General features: G+C 33.9%; 1 protein-coding gene across 1 annotated transcript; it reads right to left on the reverse strand.

Moving 5' to 3' along the window:
* Positions 1 to 15552: 15552 nt before the first annotated feature.
* Positions 15553 to 15867, reverse strand: LOC124889766 (NADH dehydrogenase [ubiquinone] iron-sulfur protein 2-like). Its single transcript, XM_047401744.1, has one exon. The coding sequence runs from the start codon at positions 15865 to 15867 to the stop codon at positions 15553 to 15555; it is 315 nt and encodes a 104-aa protein (XP_047257700.1).
* Between the last annotated feature and the right edge of the window lie 5632 nt (positions 15868 to 21499).

Here is a 21499-nt window from a genome sequence, read left to right on the forward strand (position 1 = left end):
CCTCCCTGTACAATGCTCTTTGATGGATCTGCACGCCGAGATGGAGCAGGAGTAGGCGTTGTATTAATAACACCAGAAAAACTAATCTTGTCATTCTCATTTATTTTGGGGGAAACATGTTCCAATAATGTTGCAGAGTACCAAGATTTAATTGTTAGCCTTGAATGGCATTAGATATGAAGATTCCACAATTGGATATCTATGGCGATTCTAAGTTGATCATAAACCAACTTTTGGGCAGTTACAAGGTAAAGAAGGAAGATCTTTTGCAACATCACCAATATTCCATTACTTGAAAGGTTTGATCAGGTGTTCCTAAACCATGTCCCAAGAGAAGAAAATTTCATGGCGGATGCTCTGGCTAACTTAGCCACAATGCTGACACTCGGAGAGAATGAATCAACAAAGGTGCAAGTATGTCATCGATGGGTTATTCCTGGTTGTCTCGATCTTCAAATAGATGAAAGATATCATATATCTGTTCAAGAGCACCATGATTCATCTTTCACGAGGGAATATTATTTCGTCGTTCTTATGAGGGGTTATTCCTGTAATGTCTTGACAAAGAAGAAGCTCGATAAATAATGGAGAAAGCACATTATGGCACGTGTGGGGCACACCAATCAGGGCCTAAACTTTATTTTTTCATAAAAAAGATGGACTACTATTGGCCGACAATGGTGGTGGATTGTCTAGAGCATGCCAAAAGGTGTCAAGCATGTCAATTCCATGCTAATTATATCCATCAGTCTCTAGAGCCTCTTCATCCAACTGTGGCCTCATGGCCTTTTAATTCCCAGGGACTTGATATTGTTGGACCTCTTTCAAAGTCGTCAAAAGGGTAAATGTACATCTTAGCCGCTACTGACTATTTCTCAAAATGGGCTGAAGTTGTGCCATTAAAAGAAGTGAAAAAGGAAAATGTTGTTGATTTTATCTTGTCAAACATAATTTTCAGGTATGTCATACCAAGATGCATAGTTACGGATAATGGAATGCCTTCAAAAATAAACTCATGAAGACTTTGTGTGAGAAGTTCAATTTTAAGCAGCACAAGTTTTCAATGTACAATGCACCTGCCAATGGTCTTGCCAAAGATTTTAACATGACACTTGGTAACCTATTGAAAAAAGTTGTTGCAAAAAATAAACGGGATTGGCATGAGAAGATCGGTGAAGTTTTGTGGGCATATTGTACAACCTTCAGAACTGTAACGCAAGCAACTCCGTATTCATTGGTGTATGGCGTAAATGGGGTCCTTCCATTAGAACAACAAATTCCATCATTGTGAATTGAGATTCAAGAAGGGCTTACAACTGAACATAATGCTCAACTTCATCTAGCAAAGTTGGAGGCATTGGACGAGAAGAGATTAGAAGCGCAACAAAGGTTGAAATGTTATCAAACTCGACTTACTAGAGCTTTTAACAAGAGGGTGCGACCACGATCACTTTAAGTAGGTGACTTGGTCTTAGCAGTTCGAAGACCCATAATCCTCAACAAACACATTGGTGACAAATTTACATCAAAATGGGATGGACCGTATGTAGTGAAAGAAGCTTATTCAAGTGGAGCTTATAAGATTGTCGATCAAGATGGTGTAAGAGTTAGTCCCATCAACGGAAATTTCCTGAAGCAGTACTTCCCATGAAGGTTGGCTATGCTCTCTAAGACACGAGCTTAAACTGTATGTCACTCTTGGCCCGCATGAGTCTAAACTGTGAACGGTTCTCCAAAAAAAGGATAAAAAAATTAAAAATAAAAATAAATTAAGTCATCATTCTTGAACAACATAATGGCTTGATCCTTCCAAGGTACGTAGGAAACTTAGATTATTTTTACTCTAAGTTAAGTCATATGAGTTAAAAAAATAATAATAATAAAAAAAGTGTGTGTCATTATTTCAGCACGGCAATAATACTCTGAATTGACATAGATATCACATGAGGATAGACGTTCCTTCGCTAAGATTACTACATACGTGCAAAGGTGAAGAGACAAGTAAGGCAAAGCGGATTTCAACAATATATTTGTATAAATTCGTACAGGTGTTCACCATCATTTTTACATATGTAGTAAATCTTAGAGTATTCTTCGCAACAAAAAAAATTCTCATGATTCGAAAGCTCCTACACCAAGTTATGAATTTCCTATCATAGTTGCTCAAAGTTGCAGAATAGGCCGTCAAATTTAAAACTAAGTTGACTTTGATGAAGTATCTGATAAATACGTAAAAGCGCTGAGTGTGGTTCTTATGTATGTTGTAGATATGAAAATATACTTTCCAACAAAAAAATGGCACTTGATTCCGATACTCCTAGGTCGAGATACGAAATTTATCGTGATGCTGCACAAAGTTGATAAAACTAGCGAACCAAAATTAGAAGAGCGATTTTGGAAAAATATCTGCGATGATTCGAGTGCAATCTGATTATGATTTCCATTTGATACGTATCTTTACGAGTCTAATTTTCAAAGCAAAAAATGAAACCTAATTTCAATACTTTTATGTCAAAATACAAAATTTTTCGTGAAGCTAATAAGACTAGCGAACCAAGATAAGAAGAGTGGTTTTGGGGCAATATCTAGGACGATTTTGGTGCAATATGATTGTTATTCCCAAATTAGATGTAGCTCTATGAATCTAGTTTCTAACGCAAAAAATAACTCCTGATTTTGATGTTCCTAAGTCAAGATATGAGAATTTTTGTGAGGTTGCACAAAACAAACAAAAAGTGACGAAATAGAACTGAAAGACTGATTCTGGAAGGGTACCTGGGATAATCCGAAGAACTTTTGGCCATGATTTTTACATAAATTATAGTTATATGAGTTAGACTACCAGCAGAATAAGAATTCCGTGATTTCAACACTCTTAGTTCAAGTTATGAATTTTTTTACTATAGCCGTTCAAAGCTGAAAAAAATTGGGTGACATGAAGTTCAAAAGATTTGCACAAGTGTAAAAATCTTTTGGTCATGACTTTCATGCGCACTGTAATTTTAAGAATTTTCATTTCAATGATACAAGTGACTCATAATTTTGAATTATTTATCTCATGCCACAAATGTCAAAACATATGGATCAGGAGGGGGAATAAAAGAACATGTTGGCGTGTCAAATTTTAAAAAATAAATTACATAGCACAAGAGAAATTAGAAGGAAAATGTCATTTTTATTGCTCCAAGAAATACTACCAATACATCATGATAAGATCCAAAGTAAAACTAAAAAGGGGAAAGAGAACATTCTTAAGCAAAAAAAAAAATTAAGGGAAAAGCTTATGGCCAAGAATCTAAAGGCGACTTGTCTCAGCAATCTCCTTTAGCTTAGCAATTTTTTTGGTTTTTGTTTTCGACAGAGGGATGACTTTATCAAGGGCATGAATCTCGCCTTTAATATTAGTGACACTCTCTTGATTTTTGGACTATTTCTTTTGTGCTCTTCAATAAGCAAAATGGTCTTCTTCTTCTTTGACATCCAGGCTTCTAACTCTTTTTCAACTCTCTCAAGGACTCTTTGAAGCTCTCCCAAATGCTTGTCCATCTTTACATTGTCTTCATTTACAGGATGAATACGTTGTTGCGCAACAGGAAACAACTTGTAATGAGCATATCTAGTTATCTTTTTTGGAACTAGACAATTTCGCAACACCATAATCTTCATGCTTCTTAAATAAGTCTGCAAGTAGAACCTCCTAAGAAGAGAGGTCGACAACTTTGGATTCCTAAAGACCCTTAAGAAGTATAGCAACACCTTTCTCCAACTCTTTAAGGTTTTCTGAGGATTTGACAGAGAATTGTGTAATATATTCACACAAAGTACGCCACAATCCAGAAACATAGGATGATTTGAAAACCGAAATAGCCTTTTATGGTTCAAAATTTGGGGCAATCTACTGTAATGTCCGAACTAAATCCTTGGGGACATTTGAAGGTCTATTATCATTTGCTTTGGTCACCGTATCAGTAGTTGAAACATTCTTAAAAGATTCAACATTTTTTGACAACTTTGTAGGCGGATCCTTATTTGTAGCTTGAGTCATGAAATTATCAAGAGAAATATTGAGATTTTTCAACACACTTGAAGGATTCGAGCTTGTGACACAATCCTCACCAAATACGTCGTCACCAAAAATGTTACTGGAAACATCCACAAGACCGAACTAAAAAAAAGAAGTTAATAGCGAGTAAAGAGGAAAGTTGTGATATTAAAGAAATAACTATTACCTGATGTGCTAGGTCAGCCAAGGGAATTGTTGAACCAGCGGCACCCTCTTCAAAGATAGCGGTATCAATACTCATGGAATCCAAATCAGCTAACTCACAATGTTGATCGCTTAAGTCCTTATGTTTTTTCTTCAAACGCTTCCGGTGTGGTTCTTGGATGGCATTGCTTTCATTCGAACTAGAGGCGGAACTACCAATAGCAACTCCATTGAGTGAAACAGGTGTTTTGGATGCATCACTGCAAAATGGCACAATGTCTAGTGACTTTTCAATCCTTTATCCCATGGGCTAGAATATTTCTTTCTTTTATGGACAACGTTGATCACTTCGAAAGTGGAGATGGCTACTGCCTCAGGGGCCGATGAGGGAACTTTTACTCTTTTATCCATATGTGTATCCTTGCCCTTCAAAATTTTAGATTTTGGAACGACTTGGACAGATTGAGCAGGATTACCCATTACCGCCTTGGACTTTGAAGAGAGAGAAAGCTTTCCTTGACCATCCAGCTTAAGTTGGTCTCCGTTGGTTTATGAAGGGGGATTATTTTTCTTTGAACCTCTTAAAATAATGTGGGTACTTCGCCTCAACACAGTCTCCTGATGGGTTAGCCACCAATCCGAGTACTCTCAAGTCATAAAAGGTCCATTGTCCAACCGACAAATTGGTATGTTAAGTTTTGACAAACTTCCAAGATGAACACAAGAATCCCAAAGTTGAACCAAAGCTAGCAGCGAACCATCAAAATGATGCTTTGTCAGAATGCCGGGAACTTCTTAACAAAATCCAAATTGGCGACTAAATCAATGAGGGCTATAAGGCTCCACGATCAAATCATTATCATGCCTCAAAGTGACAAAACTTGAACAAAGGCCTATGAAGAAGTAACTCCAAGAATTGGACAGTTTACTCCTATCATCAATTTGTACCTCTTTTCCCAGTAGCAAGGCCAAATGAGGAAGCTTCTTTACATTGTCTTGTTGAAATAACTTGCAAGCATCAAGAAGGTCAAATTATTTTGCCATCTTTTCTCCTTAAATTAGTCACATTTTCACCCCTGGTTGCGGACGATTTATATGGTAATAAATTTCAAAATACTCACCTATCCACCTATAAACATAATAGATGGGAAAGAGTGCATGGCAGGACCCCAAGTTTGAAGAAGTAGAGATTTTCCTAAGGCCGCGATAGATGCTTGCAAGAACTGGAACCGCTAAAGAAAATTTTTTTCTATGAGACATCAAGCTTGCGACTTTGAAGGCACTAGCACGAATACAATCAACCTTCTTATTGGGGAGTAAAAATTTACAGAGCCAACAAGCAAGGAAAGCCGCCAAATAAGTTTTATCTCTGATTGATTCTTCCACGCCTAACTCGACAAAAGGGACATTCTCTTTTTTGATTCATGGTAAAAAATTCATGTCAATATTTCCCAAAGAGTCATGATTCATTCTTGGCTTCGTCTAATTTTTTGACATCTTTTTTGAAGGCTCAACATATTTTCTTGGTCCTCAAAACCAAAAATTAGTTCAATCAAGAAAAGAGACATTATTAATGACACCTTTTGTAAGCCGGTAGAATGCCGAAAATAAGTGTGAGCAGCTTCTAAGGAGAAAAGGCTTCCCTTTGTCATCCACATATGTCAGCTCCTTTGTCGAGGGAATGAATTCGTCGTAAAATGACCCATGAACATGAAGGCCTTCGATGTTTCTCTAGTCCCATAAAGATATGGATAGCTCTCCAATAAAAGTAAAAACTGTGATGGTGGATGGACACCAATGCTTACAGAATACCTAAAGCACATTCTCGTTATGGTCATACGTGAACAATGAAGAAAAGACGGTGTCATAAGTCTAGTTGCACTCCAAGGTTTCTTTATTACAGGCAAGAATGTCTTCTATCCACTCCCAGTAGCCAGATGATGTATATCGAACCTCACCAAATCCGGAGGGAGAAATACGCCAATTGCTAAGGCTCCCATTGCGGCTAGGAGATCTCGCAACAACAACATTTTGATATGTAGAAGACTTCAAAAGGAGAACTTTTTAAGTCATAATTTTGCCCGAAAAGTTGTCCATAACATCCTTAGTTTCTGTCGTTGACCATTCTGTGAGATAGAGGAAAGTTTCCAGCGACTTTCTAACAAGCGGGAAGGTGCCAATCATCGAAGGATGAACTTTCAAAGTGAGAGGTTTCGCATGCAAATCTGGTTTGCTTTCCACAATCTCAAGGCAAAGGTATGGAGTTTCGCGATCGTTAAAACAAGTCATTGTTGGGGATCAAGAACACCCTACGCCGTTTATTTAGATCAAGAAAAGAATAGAGATTAATCGTTATGGATACACACAAGTTGCGAAATAAGAGAACCTGAAGTTTTTTGTTAAAGAAAAAAAAATTAACTATAGCAACACAGGTTAAACTTGACCGCAAATTTTTGTTTAGTTGCTATTTTTTTTCGGCTGCAATAAACATAATTGCAAAACTTAGTTAAGCTACAAATCCTTGTTGTTACTTATTAAAAAAATGAGTAGCTTGCTATTGCAGTCACGTATTTCATATTGCAATCGTGCAAATTTGAGCGAGCAAGAGGCAACAGGTTGCTATGAAAGTTACAGTTACTTGAGGAGCATTTTGTAGATTCAATTGTATCGGGCAAGGTCACAACTTCACAGTCTGGCAATCAAACACAGTCGAACACTTTTCTTTTTGGCTACCGAGTTCTTTGATAAATTTTCTCTACAAGGGATAATCTTATATAGAAATTTTGGTGAAAATCTCAATTTCATATATAAGGGAGGTTGTAATAAGATTGGAAGGAAAAATCCCTGGGAATTTCAAGTTTTCAAGTAGCTAAAAGAAAATTACCATGTTTGAAAGATTTCTTTGAAAAATATTGATTCTTTTTGAACACCAAAGGAAAGTTAATATTTTCTTGGTTCAAAAGTTCAATTCAAGAATCTTTACTAATATGCAAAGGGCATTAAGTTAAGGATATACTTAATATGGTCCTATTTCAAATCCATATGGAGGGGCCTCAATATTGTCTAGTGTGTAATGACTTGAACAAATATTAAGGGACACGCACAAGTTGCTAATCTTGCTCACCACAATATCACCACGAGCAATAATTTCATGCACAAAATGATACCGAACATCGATGTGCTTTGTCCTCTCATGAAACATCTGATCTTTCGTAAGGAAGATAGCACTCTGACTACCGTAAAAGACCGTAGTAATCTGTAAGTCTTTACTAAGTTCACCAAATAGACCCTTCAACCAAATAGCTACCTTGAAAGCCCATGTAATAGCCATGTACTCTGCCTCAGTAGTTGACAAAGCAATCGTAGTCTGTAAGGTAGCTTTCCAAATAATAGCACAACCACCAATGCAGCCTGTAAGGGATCTCCTTTTATCATGATCTCCTACAAAATTAGAATCAACAAACCCGATTACTCCATCTCTGTTTCGCCCAAACTGCAAACAAACATCAGCAGATCCATGTAAGTATCTAAAAATCCACTGCACTGCTTTCCAATGTTCTTTGCCAGGATTTTCCATGTATCTGCTAACTGCACTGACAACATAAGATAAATTTGGTCGGGAACATACCATCGCATACATAAGAGACCCGGCGGCACTAGAGTATGGAACTCGAGATATCATCATCTGTCTTTGGAGATAAAGTGGCCGAGTGTTTGAAGTGATCTGCCAATGGAGTACTAACAAGATTGGCATTTTACATATTGAACCTGTGAAGCACTTTTTCAATATATATTTTCTAACTCAAGCATAATTTACAATTCTTTCTATCCCTCAGAATCTCCATGCCAAGAATCTTCTTTGCTGCTCTTAGATCCTTCATATTAAACTCATTACTAAGCTGGGCTTTGACTTTTATTATCATATCCTTTGCTGCAATTAACATATCATCAACATACAAGAGAAGATATAGGAATGAACCATCACTCACCTCCTTGAAGTAGACACAACTATCATAGTTGCTCCCCTAAAACATATGAGAGGTCATAAAAGATTTAAACCTCATATACCACTGTCTGGGCGACTGTTTTAAGCCATAAAGAGACTTCTTCAGCAAGCATACATAGTCCTCTTTTCCTGTGACTACAAAGCCCTTGGGTTGCTGCATATAGATGTTCTCCTCAAGTTTTTCATGTAAGAATACAGTTTTGACATCCAACTGCTCAAGCTCAAGATTATGCATGGCCAAAATACCAAGCAATGCTCGAATCGAACTATGCTTTTCAATTGGAGAAAACACATCTGTGAAGTCAATACCTAGAACCTGACTGTAACCTTTAGCAACTAGTCTTGCTTTGTACCTAGCATCTTCAACTCCCGATGTTCCTTCTCTCTTTTTGAATACCAACTTGCAACGAACAACTTTGTTATCTTTAGTCAATCTCACCAAATTCCATATGTCATTCTTATGAATTGATTTCATCTCCTCCTGCATAGCAATCATCCATCGGCCAGAATCATCATAACTAACTGCCTCTGAGTAAGAAAAAGGATCTTTACCAGAATTAATACTTTCTGTTACACTCAATGCATAAGCAACCAAATCAGCTTCAGTATACCTCTGAGGAGGTCTAATATCTCTACTAGGCCTATCTTTAGCAATAAAATATTGTGGTGTCACTGGTGGTGAAGAAGAAATAGTACCACTCTGTATCTCCGGGCTAGACTGAGAAGTAGGCACTGGTGTAGACTCTGCTCCAATCTGCAATTCAACATGGGTTCTTGACTTTTGTTGATTCATGTCACTAAGCTCATCTGGGGGCGAAACACTAGATTCGGAGGTAGCCTGAAGCATGGCAGTTTCATCAAATACAATATCTCTGCTAATTATAACCTGTCTGCTTTCTGGACACCAAAGTTTATAACCTTTAACACCAGGCTTATAACCCATAAATAAGGACTTGACAGATCTAGGATCTAACTTTCCATTATCAACATGAGCATATGCAGGACCTCCAAATATCCTCAAATCAGAATAGCTAACAGGAGTACCAGACCATACCTCTTGTGGAGTCTTTTTATCAATTGCAACTGATAGAGAGCAATTAATAAGAAGACAAGTTATGGAAGCAGTTTCTGCCCAAAAAGACTTGGGTAAACCAGCAGTAGAGAGCATACAATGCACCTTCTCCATTATAGTCCTGTTCATTCGTTCAGCCACACCATTCTGTGGTGGAGTATGACAAACTGTCAAGTGCCTCAAAATTCCTTCTGACTTGCACAGAGCATTAAATTCATTAGAATAGAACTCTAAACCATTATCAATCTAAAGGCATTTTACCTTCTTTCCTGTTTGCTTTTCAATCATAATCTTCCACTCCTTGAAAATAGGCAACACATCATTCTTTTGCTTCAGGAAGAACAACCAAACTTTTTTGGAATAATCATCAATAATAGTCAGCAAATAATTCGCACCTTCTCTAGAAGGTACTCTAGAAGGACCCCAGAGATCAAAATGAATGTAATCAAGTGTGCCTTTAGTAGAGTGGATGCCTTTAGTGAATCTGACTCTCTTCTGCTTCCCAAAAACGCGATGCTCATAGAACTCCAGTTTGGTAATACTCTGCCCATTAAGAATTCCTGTCCTGCTTAGTTCAACCATCTCGTTTTCACTTTTATGCCTCAGGTGCATATGCCAAAGTATAGCAACATCATTTTCTAATAGAGAGGAGGTAGAAATAGTTGCATCACCTGTAATCGTAAAGCCTTGCAAGACATACAAATTTGTAGACTTTCTTTGTCCCTTCATCACAACAAGAGCACCTTTAGTAACCTTCAGGACTCCACCTTCACCAGTGTATCTATAACCGTTCGAGTCAAGGATACTCAAGGAAATAAGATTTTTCTTTAGATTTGGGACATACCGCACATCACCAAGTGTCCTCACAACCCCATCAAACATCTTTATTCTGATTATTCTGATACCAGCTATCTTGCAAGGTATGTTATTTCCCATCAATACAACACATTTAGAGACTGCTTCATATGTTTTAAACCAATCCTGATTACGACACATATGAAACGTACAAGATGAATCAAGAATCCAATCCTCATAGGGTTTGGAGTTACCATCAGAAACTACCAATAGTTGTCCATCACTACTGCCATCTTCCATAAAATTAGCTTTACCGGACTTCTCTGGTTGGTTTTCCTTTGATTTTGGAGCTTCTCTTTTCTCTCTATTCTGTAGCTTCCAACACTTGAATTTGATATGACCCTTTTTTCTTACAGTAATTATAGGTTTTGTTTCTGTTTCTAGATTTCGATCTGTTTTTATCATCACCCTCATAGTTTCTTTCACGATTCCTTCCCCGAACAATGAGATCATCTCCTTGAGTCTCTGACCCATTCACAAGATGCTTCATCTTCTTCTTAGTGAACAACGCATCATAGACTTCATCTATGGTCAAGGTATCATGACTATATAAAATTGTATCCCTCAAGCTCGTGTATGATGCAGGCAGAGAACATAACAAAATCAACCCTAGATATTTCTCATCGTACTTAACCTCGAAAGTCTCTAAATCAGAGATGATTTCTTTAAAGATAGATAGGTGATATTCCAAAGACGCACCCTCAGACATACGATGGAAATAAAGTCACTGCTTGAGATGCAAATTACTTGTCAGGCTCTTCGTCATGCATAAAGATTCCAGTTTCAACCACAACGCAGCAGCAGTGGTCTCCTTCAAAACATCCTGTAGAATCTGATTGGATAAATGAAGGTGGATCTAAGATAGAGCCTTCCGATCCTTACGTCATTTGTACTCGTCCGTCCACGATGAGGGCATCTTCTAAAATCCTAATAGAGCATCATCCAAATCCATCTGCGTGAGCACAGCCCACAGCTTAACCTGCCATAATGAAAATCTGGTGTTGCTATCCAACAACGGAATATCGTACTTCATGGTTGCCATCCCCGAGAAAATAATCGAACAAACTTTGATACCACTTGTTAGGACCGCATGTAACTTCACTCCAATTTTGCACTAGTATTATATTGTCTGCTTTGGGCCAAGCCCTCACGAATTTATTTTTGGGCACCTCCCAAAAGGTCTTATACTAGTGGAGTTGGGTGGGACTCTTAAATAGTGGAAATGCTTCCTCTATTTCTCCGATGTGGGATTTCTTTGCTTCCCAACAAAGACCAAAAAGGTGAGGCCACATGTTCAAATGATGTGAAAATCTCATTCAAATTCAAGAACCATTCAAAAGTCGCCAAGTGTCAAAGTGACATATTTTGGCCAATCACAAGCAACCAAGCCTGCTCCCTACAACAATAAATAGGGGGTGACATAACATTCTAAGGGACATTTTGAAAAGAGGAATTTGACAAGAATTGACAACGTTGGCATTGACTATCAAGTTCTTGCAAGGAGAAATCAACGGAGTTCTTCCCGGAGATTATTCCAAAGCGACAAAACACTTTTCGACATTTTCGACGATTGAAATACGTCTCTAGGATTCCAAATCATCCAACGATTCAAAAAACACACTACTGAAGGCCCTCGAATCATTTTTAAGTTTAGGAGAGAAGAATCAAGAGAGTCACGAAACTGTACTCACAAGATTCATTTAAATTAAATTACTCTTTTTTTATTTTATTTTTGCTTGCAGTTAATTTTCAGTACCACGAAAATTTATTGTGAACACTGATTTAGTATAAAATGAGTAGAGAATTATTTTTTATGACAAACTTTTCATAGATTTCCTTTTGGGTAAGAAGTAGGGGTGTGCAAAAATCGAACCGACTGATAAACCGAACCAATAAAAATATTATTGGGTTATTGGTATTGGGTTAATGATTTTTATTGGTTTTAGAAAAAAATTTATTGGATAAACGGTTCGGTTTTGGTTTTAGCTTATTGGGTTATCGGTTAAACCGATAATCTAATAAGAATACACTAAGTTATTGTTTTATCTCTATTTATGTTATATATATAAATCTCTCTATATATCTATCTATCTATCTCTCTATAGATAGATAGATAGATAGATAGATAGATAGGTAGGTAGGTAGATAGGTAGGTAGGTAGGTAGATAGATAGCTAGGTAGGTAGGTAGGTAGGTAGATGGATAGATGGATTGAGAGAGACAGATATGTGTATGTATATATATATTATATGCACAACTTATTCACAATTCAGTGATTCACACAGTATTAAGGCACAATATGAAGTTCGGCTATTATCGTATTGAAAAGTTTGAAACATTTATAGCTTTCAACAATTAGAATTTATTTTTTTTTCTAACTAACATTCAGTTCAAGTTTGAAGATTCTTGTAAACTAAAATGCATTGCGTAGGATTTTGGCGATAACTAAGATTTTTTTTTTATATTAGTTGTTACTATTTCTATTTTATAAGTATTTTCTTATTAGTTAAATCGAAAACTGAACCGTTAAGGATCAAAAACCAATAAACCGAAACCGATAAGAAAATATCTTATTGGTTGGTTATTGATTTTACATATTTAAAAATCAAAAATCGATAAACAAAACTAATAACACATAAAACTGAACCGAACCGACCGATGCACACCCCTAGTAAGAAGCCACTTGGTATGATCAGATTGCTGATTTTTTTTTATCTTTATTTATTATTTAATATTTCGATTTAAGCTTTATTCTATTTTTTTAATAATAGTTCTATCATGTATCTTATTTTTTTATAAATTTATTCTTCAAGTAATTTATATGTAAATTATGTAACGACAAAATGATCTACTCGTACTGTTTGATTCATCAAAATAATGCGATGCGCTATAATACATGCAACACAACACTAAAATACGCTATATTATGAATTGACATATAACACTCGTTACATCAATAATTATGGTGATAAAGCGGTATATATCTCGAGGTTTAGATTCGAGTTCTAAAACTAAAATCACTTTTAATAAGAAATTTTTACTTTTAAGATGAAATATTTCTATGCAAATGCAGATTAATTCGTCTCAAATATGGAGCAAGAGGTTGCAGGAAACCAAAAACAAAGTTCATACATAAATGTTAAATAGTCCATGAATAACTCTTGGTGGAAACTTTTTATCCTTTTGACATAAATATTAAATAGTCCATGAATAACTTTTGGTGGAAACTTTTTATCCTTTTGTTAATACTCTAGTTGGCTACTAATATTTAAAAATTTTATGATATATTCAATTTTATCATTTAATTAAAATCTTCATTTGTTTAGTTGATAATTCTTAGTTAGACATATATTATTCTATTTAGATTAATGAAATTTGTATAAGAATATTTTAAATTGTTAATATGACACCCATAAAATTTCGAGAGTCAATCAAATATTTTATATTTTTAAAAATTTTTAAGTTGCTAACTATTGTGATTGATATATTTTTTACATATTTTTTTGAAATATATAACAAATTAATTATTTTTTTAGATATTTTAAGTTGTTAACTATCGTAATTTATAATACTTTTTATTTAATTTTTAAATAATACATTTTTTGAAATATATAACAGATTAATTATTTTTTACATATTTTAAGTTGTTAATTATTATAATTTATTTTTGTTACATTGTAATTTACTATTTTAAGTTGTTAGCTGATATATAATACTTTTCTTGTTCAAACTTTTGTGACATTGATAGTCAATTATATTTTAAAAATAATTTAAGTTTTTAACTATTGTAATTAATAGTACTTTTTCTTCTATTTCAATTTAAGCGACACTGATTTAATTTGAAAAGTCAATCAAATACCATAATTGAAGTAGCGAAGTAGGCATGTCTTAATTGACTCATAATAACTAACTAAAAGTGATATAGCAAAATTGCTATAAAAAATACTTATGAAAAAAATTTAAGTGAACCTCATATAAGATGTTAAATTAATTCAAAACATCAAGAGTTAATTTATTATTTTATGTCTATTTTATTCCTTTTTATTAAATATTATTAATTTTTTAATATTTAGATGACTTATAATAATTAATTAGGGGTGATATAGTAAAATTACGGTTGAAACAGTTGAAGCAGACATGTCATAAATACCTATTTTACTTTCTTTATTAAATATTATTAATTTTCTAATACGTAAATGTCATATAATAATTATTTACGGGTGATATATTAAAATTACGGTTGGAGCAGCTGAAACAGTCATGTCATAAATGTCTATTTAATTTTTTTATTAATATTATTAATTTTTAATACGTCAATAACTTAGGAAAAAGGCATGTTTGCCCCCCCCCCCTAAACTTGTCACGAAAACTTACTTTAACCATTAAACTTAACATGTAATTATTTTGCCCCTAAACAACTTTTATATAAATTTTTTACCGCCCTAAAAAAATTATACCACTCTTGCTCCAAAGAGTGCATCACACTCACGCCACGTTGGAGCCATGTTAGAGCAACATAAATAAATTATTTTTTTTAAAAAAATATTCCTCTCCCCCCATATATATATATAGATAGATAGATAGATAGATAGATAGATAGATAGATAGATATAGATATATATATATAGATAGATAGATAGATAGATATCTTCCAAGCTATTGGGGTCGTTGCTCTGGATGTTGTTCTCTCGGTGTGAAACCAGTTGGTTCCATAGTTTTAGAATTCTACTGATCTCAAGTACTCCATCTCCATCATTGCATATAGGAATATAGAAAGTAATGATGAAAAGATATGACTAGAAGAGTTGTGTGAAATAAGTGAATTTATCTAGTTGAGGCATTCTTGAGACATAAATACCAGACACGAGATAGATCTTCCAAAGAACAAGGCCTTTTTCGAATAAGCCAATTCGTTTGGGACCCTGCAGATCCACTCTTTTTCCTATTCAAAGATCAGCTCCCTTGCTCTGTGTTTTCACATCGAGAATTATTTGCAGATGAAGAGATGTCAAAGGGGCTTCTTACTTCCCAAACAGATACTCCTACATCTATATATAAATATTGGTTTATCAAGAATACGCAAGAAAAGCACTTCGAAAGGTTCAACCAATGTTCGTTTAATCAAGCAACATTCTTTTTTCTTAACTTATGGAGAGGGATGCATAAGGGCTTTCTAAGAAGAGCTTGCGATCTATGAACAGACCTACACAACAAAATGATGAAATGAATAAGAATGAACGTGAGGCCTCAGAGAAAGGACTGACGAACTTGTTACTTGTGTTTGGTTAACTACTTTACTAACTTGGGGTTCTTTCTCGTAAGTGGTATACCTACACCCCCGCACGCACACTCACTATATCTATATACATCAAACTTTCTAGCCTTTCGAAAAAGCCCCTCTCCCTTAGAATATCTACAGGCAGGTACGATCATCGGCTTTGATTATGCCACTAGGCATTTGATTAAGACATTGCACAATGATGCTAACACTTTGTTGCATCTCTTCAATACATATATAGTAACGATCATAACAATCTCCTCTGGTACCTACTGGTATGTCAGGATCTAATTGGTCATGAACATCGTAATGTGCTGCTTTACGCAAATCCCAGCATACCTCAGAACCTCTTAACATTACACCACTGAATCTCCAATCCTTTGCTTGTTGTGCAGTGACAATAGCAATATCCACTAATCGTTGTTTCCAGATACGGTTGTCGGTTGACATCTCTTCTAATTTGTCGATACGAGCACATATTCTTTATTACTAACTTTTCGTGGTTGACCGTACCAACAGGAGTGGGTGTTTGTCCTAAAACTAAAATCACTTTTAATAAGAAATTTTTACTTTTAAAGTGAAATTTTTCTATGCAAATTCAGATTAATCTGTCTCAATTATCGAACAAGAGGTAGCAGGAAACCAAAAACAAAGTTCATACATAAATATTAAATAGTCCATGAATAACTTTTCGTGGAAACTTTTTATCCTTTTTTCAATACACTAGTTGTCTACGCCATGCTACGCACGATTCAATGTTGATAGTTAAAATTTTTACGATATGTATAATTTTATCATTTAATTAAAACCTTCGTTTGTTTAGTTGATAATTCATAGTTAGACATATATTATTCTATTTAGATTAAAAAAATTTGTATAAGAATATTTTAAATTGTTAACATGACACCCATAAAATTTCGAGAGTCAATCAAATATTTTATATTTTTAAAATTTTTTAAGTTGTTGATTATTGTAATTAATATATTTTTTACGTATTTTTTTTGAAATATATAACAAATTAATTATTTTTAAGGTATTTTAAGTTGTTAACTATTGTAATTTATAATACTTTTTATTTAAGTTTTAAATAATACATTTTTTGAAATATATAACAAATTAATTATTTTTTAGATATTTTAAGTTGTTAACTATTGTAATTTATTTTTTCAACATTGCAATTTACTATTTAAGTTGTTATCTAATATCTAATACTTTTCTTATTCAAACCTTTGTGACATTGATAGTTAATTATATTTTAAAAATAATTTAAGTTCTTAATTATTGTAATTTATAATAATTTTTCTTCTATTTCAATTTAAGCGACACTAATTTAATTTGGAAAGTCTACCAAATACCATAATTGAAGTAGAGAAGTAGACATGTCTTAAATAACTCAGAATAACTAATTAAAAGTGATGTAGCAAAATTGCTATAAAAATATTTATTAAAAAATATAAGTGAACCCATATAAAATGTTAAATTAATTCAAAACATCAAGAGTTAGCTTATTATTTTATGTCTGTTTTATCTACTTTATTAAATATTATTAATTTTTTAATATTTAGATGACTTATAATAATTAATTAGGGGTGATGTAATAAAATTACAATTGAAGCAAACATGGCATAAATGTCTATTTTAATTTTTTTTATTAAATGTTATTAATTTTCTAATACATAAATATAATATAATTATTAATTAGGGGTGATTTAGTAAATTTACGATTAAAGCAGCTGAAACAGTCATGTCATAAATGCTTATTTTAATTTTTTATTAAATATTATTAAATTTTTAATACGTAAATAACTTAGGAAAAAGGCATGTTTGCCGTCCTAAGCTTGTCAAAAACTTACTTTAGCCATTAAACTTTAACCATTAAACTTAATCTGTAATTATTTACTCCTAAACAACTTTTACATAAAATTTTTACCACTTTCAAAAACTTATACCACTCTCTCTACGGAGAGTGCATCACACTCGCGCCATGTTTGAGCCACGACGGAGCTACGTCAGAGCCACGTCAGAGCAACATAAATAAATTATTTTTAAAAAAAATTATTCCTCCCCCATACATATAATATATATTATAAAAGGAAACTATATAAATATATATATATATATTATATGATATATTTATACAATTTATAATATATATTATATTTATATTATATAAATTATACTTTCTCCTCTCACCCCGCCACCCCCACCCTGCTCACTCACTCTCATTCTTGACAATACCCCCTACCCCCACCCCCACCCTCACCCGATGTTCCTGACCTGGAAATCGCTCGTCCCCCTCATCCCACCCCCATCCCCAACCTCCGTTGTTCTTGAGCTGCAACCCCCCCACCCCCACCCAATCAATATTTTTTTAAAACTAGTTATTGTTGGTTTATTTCAAGAAATGTGGAAACAAATGGTAAAGAGGGAAAATATTTTTTTAAAAAAGGTTTTATCTATGTTAAGTTAATTATTATTTTCTTCGTATTAAAATACATCTTGAAAATCATATGGGTATTTTTAATTGGTCCAATCGAAACAAAAATTTGATAATCTTAAAGTTAATTTAGCTATTGAGAAAAATTAATTTTGATGGAATAATTGAATTTTCTTCAAGATTTTTGTGTAAGAAGATGCTGTTATTGCGAAAATCCACAAAAAAATATTTTGATATGTATTTGATTGAAGTTGTTAATGGGTAGGAGTGAAAAAAAAATAATGAAAGGAGAAGAAAAGGTGGTGGTGCGATGTGAGGAAGAAGGAAAAAAAAATGAATAAGTGGCTTAAAATTTAAAAGTGGGGCCCACTTATTTTTTCTTTTTAATCAAAAACACGCTTTCACTTTTTTCTTTTTTGCTACGTCAACCATTAAGGAGGGTCATAAAATTTATTTAAAAGTTGTTTAAGGGAGTAAATAATTACTTATAAAGTTAAAATGCTAATGTAGGTTTTGACGACAAGTTCAGGGGTATTTATGCCTTTTTTTCAATAATTTATAATAATTAATTAATATAGTAAAATCATGATTAGGGGTGTGCGAAAATCAAACCGACCAATAAATTGAACCGATAAAAATATTATTGATTTATTATTATTGTATTATTGAGTTAACGATTTTTTAATGATTTTGTAAATTTTTTATTGGGTTATGGATTCGGTTTGATATTTTCTTATTGGACTATTGGGTGAACCGATAACTCAATAAAAATATTCCAAATTACACTTTATCTCTTCATATATATGTGTGTGTATATGTATATACGTATATATAAACCTACTCTATATTTCTCTTTCATTTTTATAAACCTATTCAATTTCTCGAAAACCTTAAACCTATCAAAGGGGGTCGGCCCGACCCGTTTAAATCAGCCCATTAAGAGGGCCCAACCCAACCCGATAGGCCGGGCTACTGAACCCCCGGTCTCGGGCTGGGCCTTGAAACAGGCCTGGTGGACCGGCCCAGTTCAAAAATCGGACCAGGGCCCATCGATTTCCCGGACCGGCCCAATCCAACCCGGTTATATATTTAACGTATACATGTGTATATATTTTCTAAACTAGTATATATATAGTGTATATATGTTGTATGTATATTATTTCAAGTATTATATATATTATATTATATTATACGTATATATGTGTATATATTTTATATATGGAGTGTAGATTAAAGTCTAAACTCTAAAGTAGTATATATTTATTTAATTGTATACATGTGTATGTATTTTCTAAAGTAGTATAATATGTAACGTATATATGTTATACGTTTATTGTTTAACGTATTTAAAATGTATATATTGTAGTTATAGATGTGTATATATAGTATATATTGGAAAAATATATTTCATTTTTTTTAAGAATTTGACCGGTTTGGACCGGTCAAATCGGTTTTACTCTTAGTGGGACGGTCATGGGCTAATTTAGAATTTTTTACTGCTGGGTCCGGATCGAAATGGCCCATTTAGACTTGAACCGGTGTCGGACCGGTCCAAAACTCGGTACCAATAGTTGGGCCGGTGCTGGTTTGAACCGGATCGGCCCGGTTGACAGCCTTAGAAAACCTATTCAAGCTTGAAGATTCTTTTAAATAAAACACATCATGTAGGATTTTTGCTACAACTAAGATTTCGTTTCTTTTATTGTTAGTTGCTACTATTTTTATTTTATGCATATTTTCTTATTGGTTAAACCAAAAATCAAACCATTAAGGACCAAAAATCGATAAACTGAAAACAGATGAAAATATATCTTATTGGTTTGATTATTGGTTTAACATATTTAAGAATCGATAATCGATAAATCAAACCGATAATTCATAAAACCGAATCGAACCGACTGATGCACACCCCCAATCACAAGTGAAGCAGCTGAAACAAGTATGTCGACCATGAGTAGCCTGCTTCAGCTGCTTCATTCTCACTTATTATATAAGTGAAAAATAATTTATAATAATTAATTAAACATAATATAGTAAAATCATGATTGAAGCAGCTACAACATACATGTCAATCATAAGCAGCCTGCTTCACCTGCTTTCTCACTTATTATATAGGAGAACAGGGACGAACAAAGTATTTTATAAAATTTTAAATCAATCTTTTTACTTTTAAAATCATGAACTTTAAATTTGTATTGTAATGGGTTAGGTGAGTTCTGATTCCAATAAATATCACATGCATGGGTTGGGAATTATTTTAAGAAGAAATATGTTTAAACAAGAGAAGTCAAAATACTCACATTTTAATATCACTATGAGATCCGATTTATATGCCAACAAAACAATGCAATTGATTTTTTTTCACCGCATTTCATTGTACTATGCATATTTTTCTCGATTATAGAGGCCTAAAATTTGTTAGGTGTGTCTGGAGCGTTAGAGCGTTAGGTGCATGGACGGAGCCATCTTTGCTGTAGGGAGTTCACCCGAACCCCTTTAGATAAGAAATTATACTATTTAAATATAATTAAAATATTTTTTTTATATACATATAGTAGAGGTTGAACCCCTTCTACTCGTTCGTATGTTTACTTTTTAAATTTTTGAACCACCTTAGTATTTATCCTGGCTCCGCCACTGGTCAGATGTATACCATCAGACGCTTAAGGCATAAGCCTCATATGACTAAAGCCCCTCTCCCATGCCTCGAGGTGTCTTGCCTCGGAACGAACCTCAAAGCTGCCTTTTAAAACACTGATTGTATATTGGTCTGTTGTGTTGTTTTCGAACTTGGTTCGTAGAAATTAAAGTTCTAAAAATCATATTTGAATAGTTTTTCGATTATTTTTTTTAAATCTACCATTCACAAAATTTTAATTGTATTTTCATATTCAAATACAGTTTTAAATTTGAAATATTATCTTTTTAAAATCTCAACTAAATCATGATGTCTGTAACTTTAACTTTTCCTTAAAAGAAAAGTTGGTTTTGGGCTCAGTGACATCAAATATAATTTTACATGGTGTAATTTTGTGTGCTTTGCATCAAATTAACATGATTTTTGCTAAAGATTTCACACTATAAGAGATTTTACACCTTATATGTAGATTTTTAGTTTTTTAAGCTGTTAATGTGCGACTTTTTTTTTGCACACCCAGCAATCTCACACTCGAACTAAGGTTCACGTGCCCCGAAGCCCGCAACTAACTTTTTTTTGTGTGTAGCGCATCTCAAAACACATAAGGGTAAGCAAATCGAGCCGCGCACTACATCACCTCGTCACATTTCGATACCCATCCCGCCGAATTTGGACTTTGATATTAGTTATTATGCTTAGTCAGGCAAACATACTCTTACATGGTGAGATTGTCCGTTTTGAACCAAGCCCGTACGATTTTCCCAAAAGGCTAACACCATTAGAGATTCTATATCTTATATGTACTTTTTGGTCTTTTCAGCTATCAATATGGAGCTTTTGTTGATACACACAACATTATGACAGGGAAAGAGGAAATAGGGAGGAATTAAACATGGAGAATCAAACATTTATTAACTAGATAGAAATTCACATAATCAACCAACCCAAATTCCCCACTCTCTCCTTAAATACAACTTAGAATACAAGATTTATGCACTTTCTTTTTC

This window comes from Capsicum annuum, chromosome 12 (genome assembly GCF_002878395.1).
Source record: "Capsicum annuum cultivar UCD-10X-F1 chromosome 12, UCD10Xv1.1, whole genome shotgun sequence".
In the NCBI taxonomy this organism is placed as follows: domain Eukaryota; kingdom Viridiplantae; phylum Streptophyta; class Magnoliopsida; order Solanales; family Solanaceae; genus Capsicum; species Capsicum annuum.

Excerpts from the sequence above, each read along its gene's own strand:
- LOC124889766 (XM_047401744.1), bottom strand. The coding sequence starts at position 15,867 with ATGTCAACCGACAACCGTATCTGGAAACAACGATTAGTGGATATTGCT.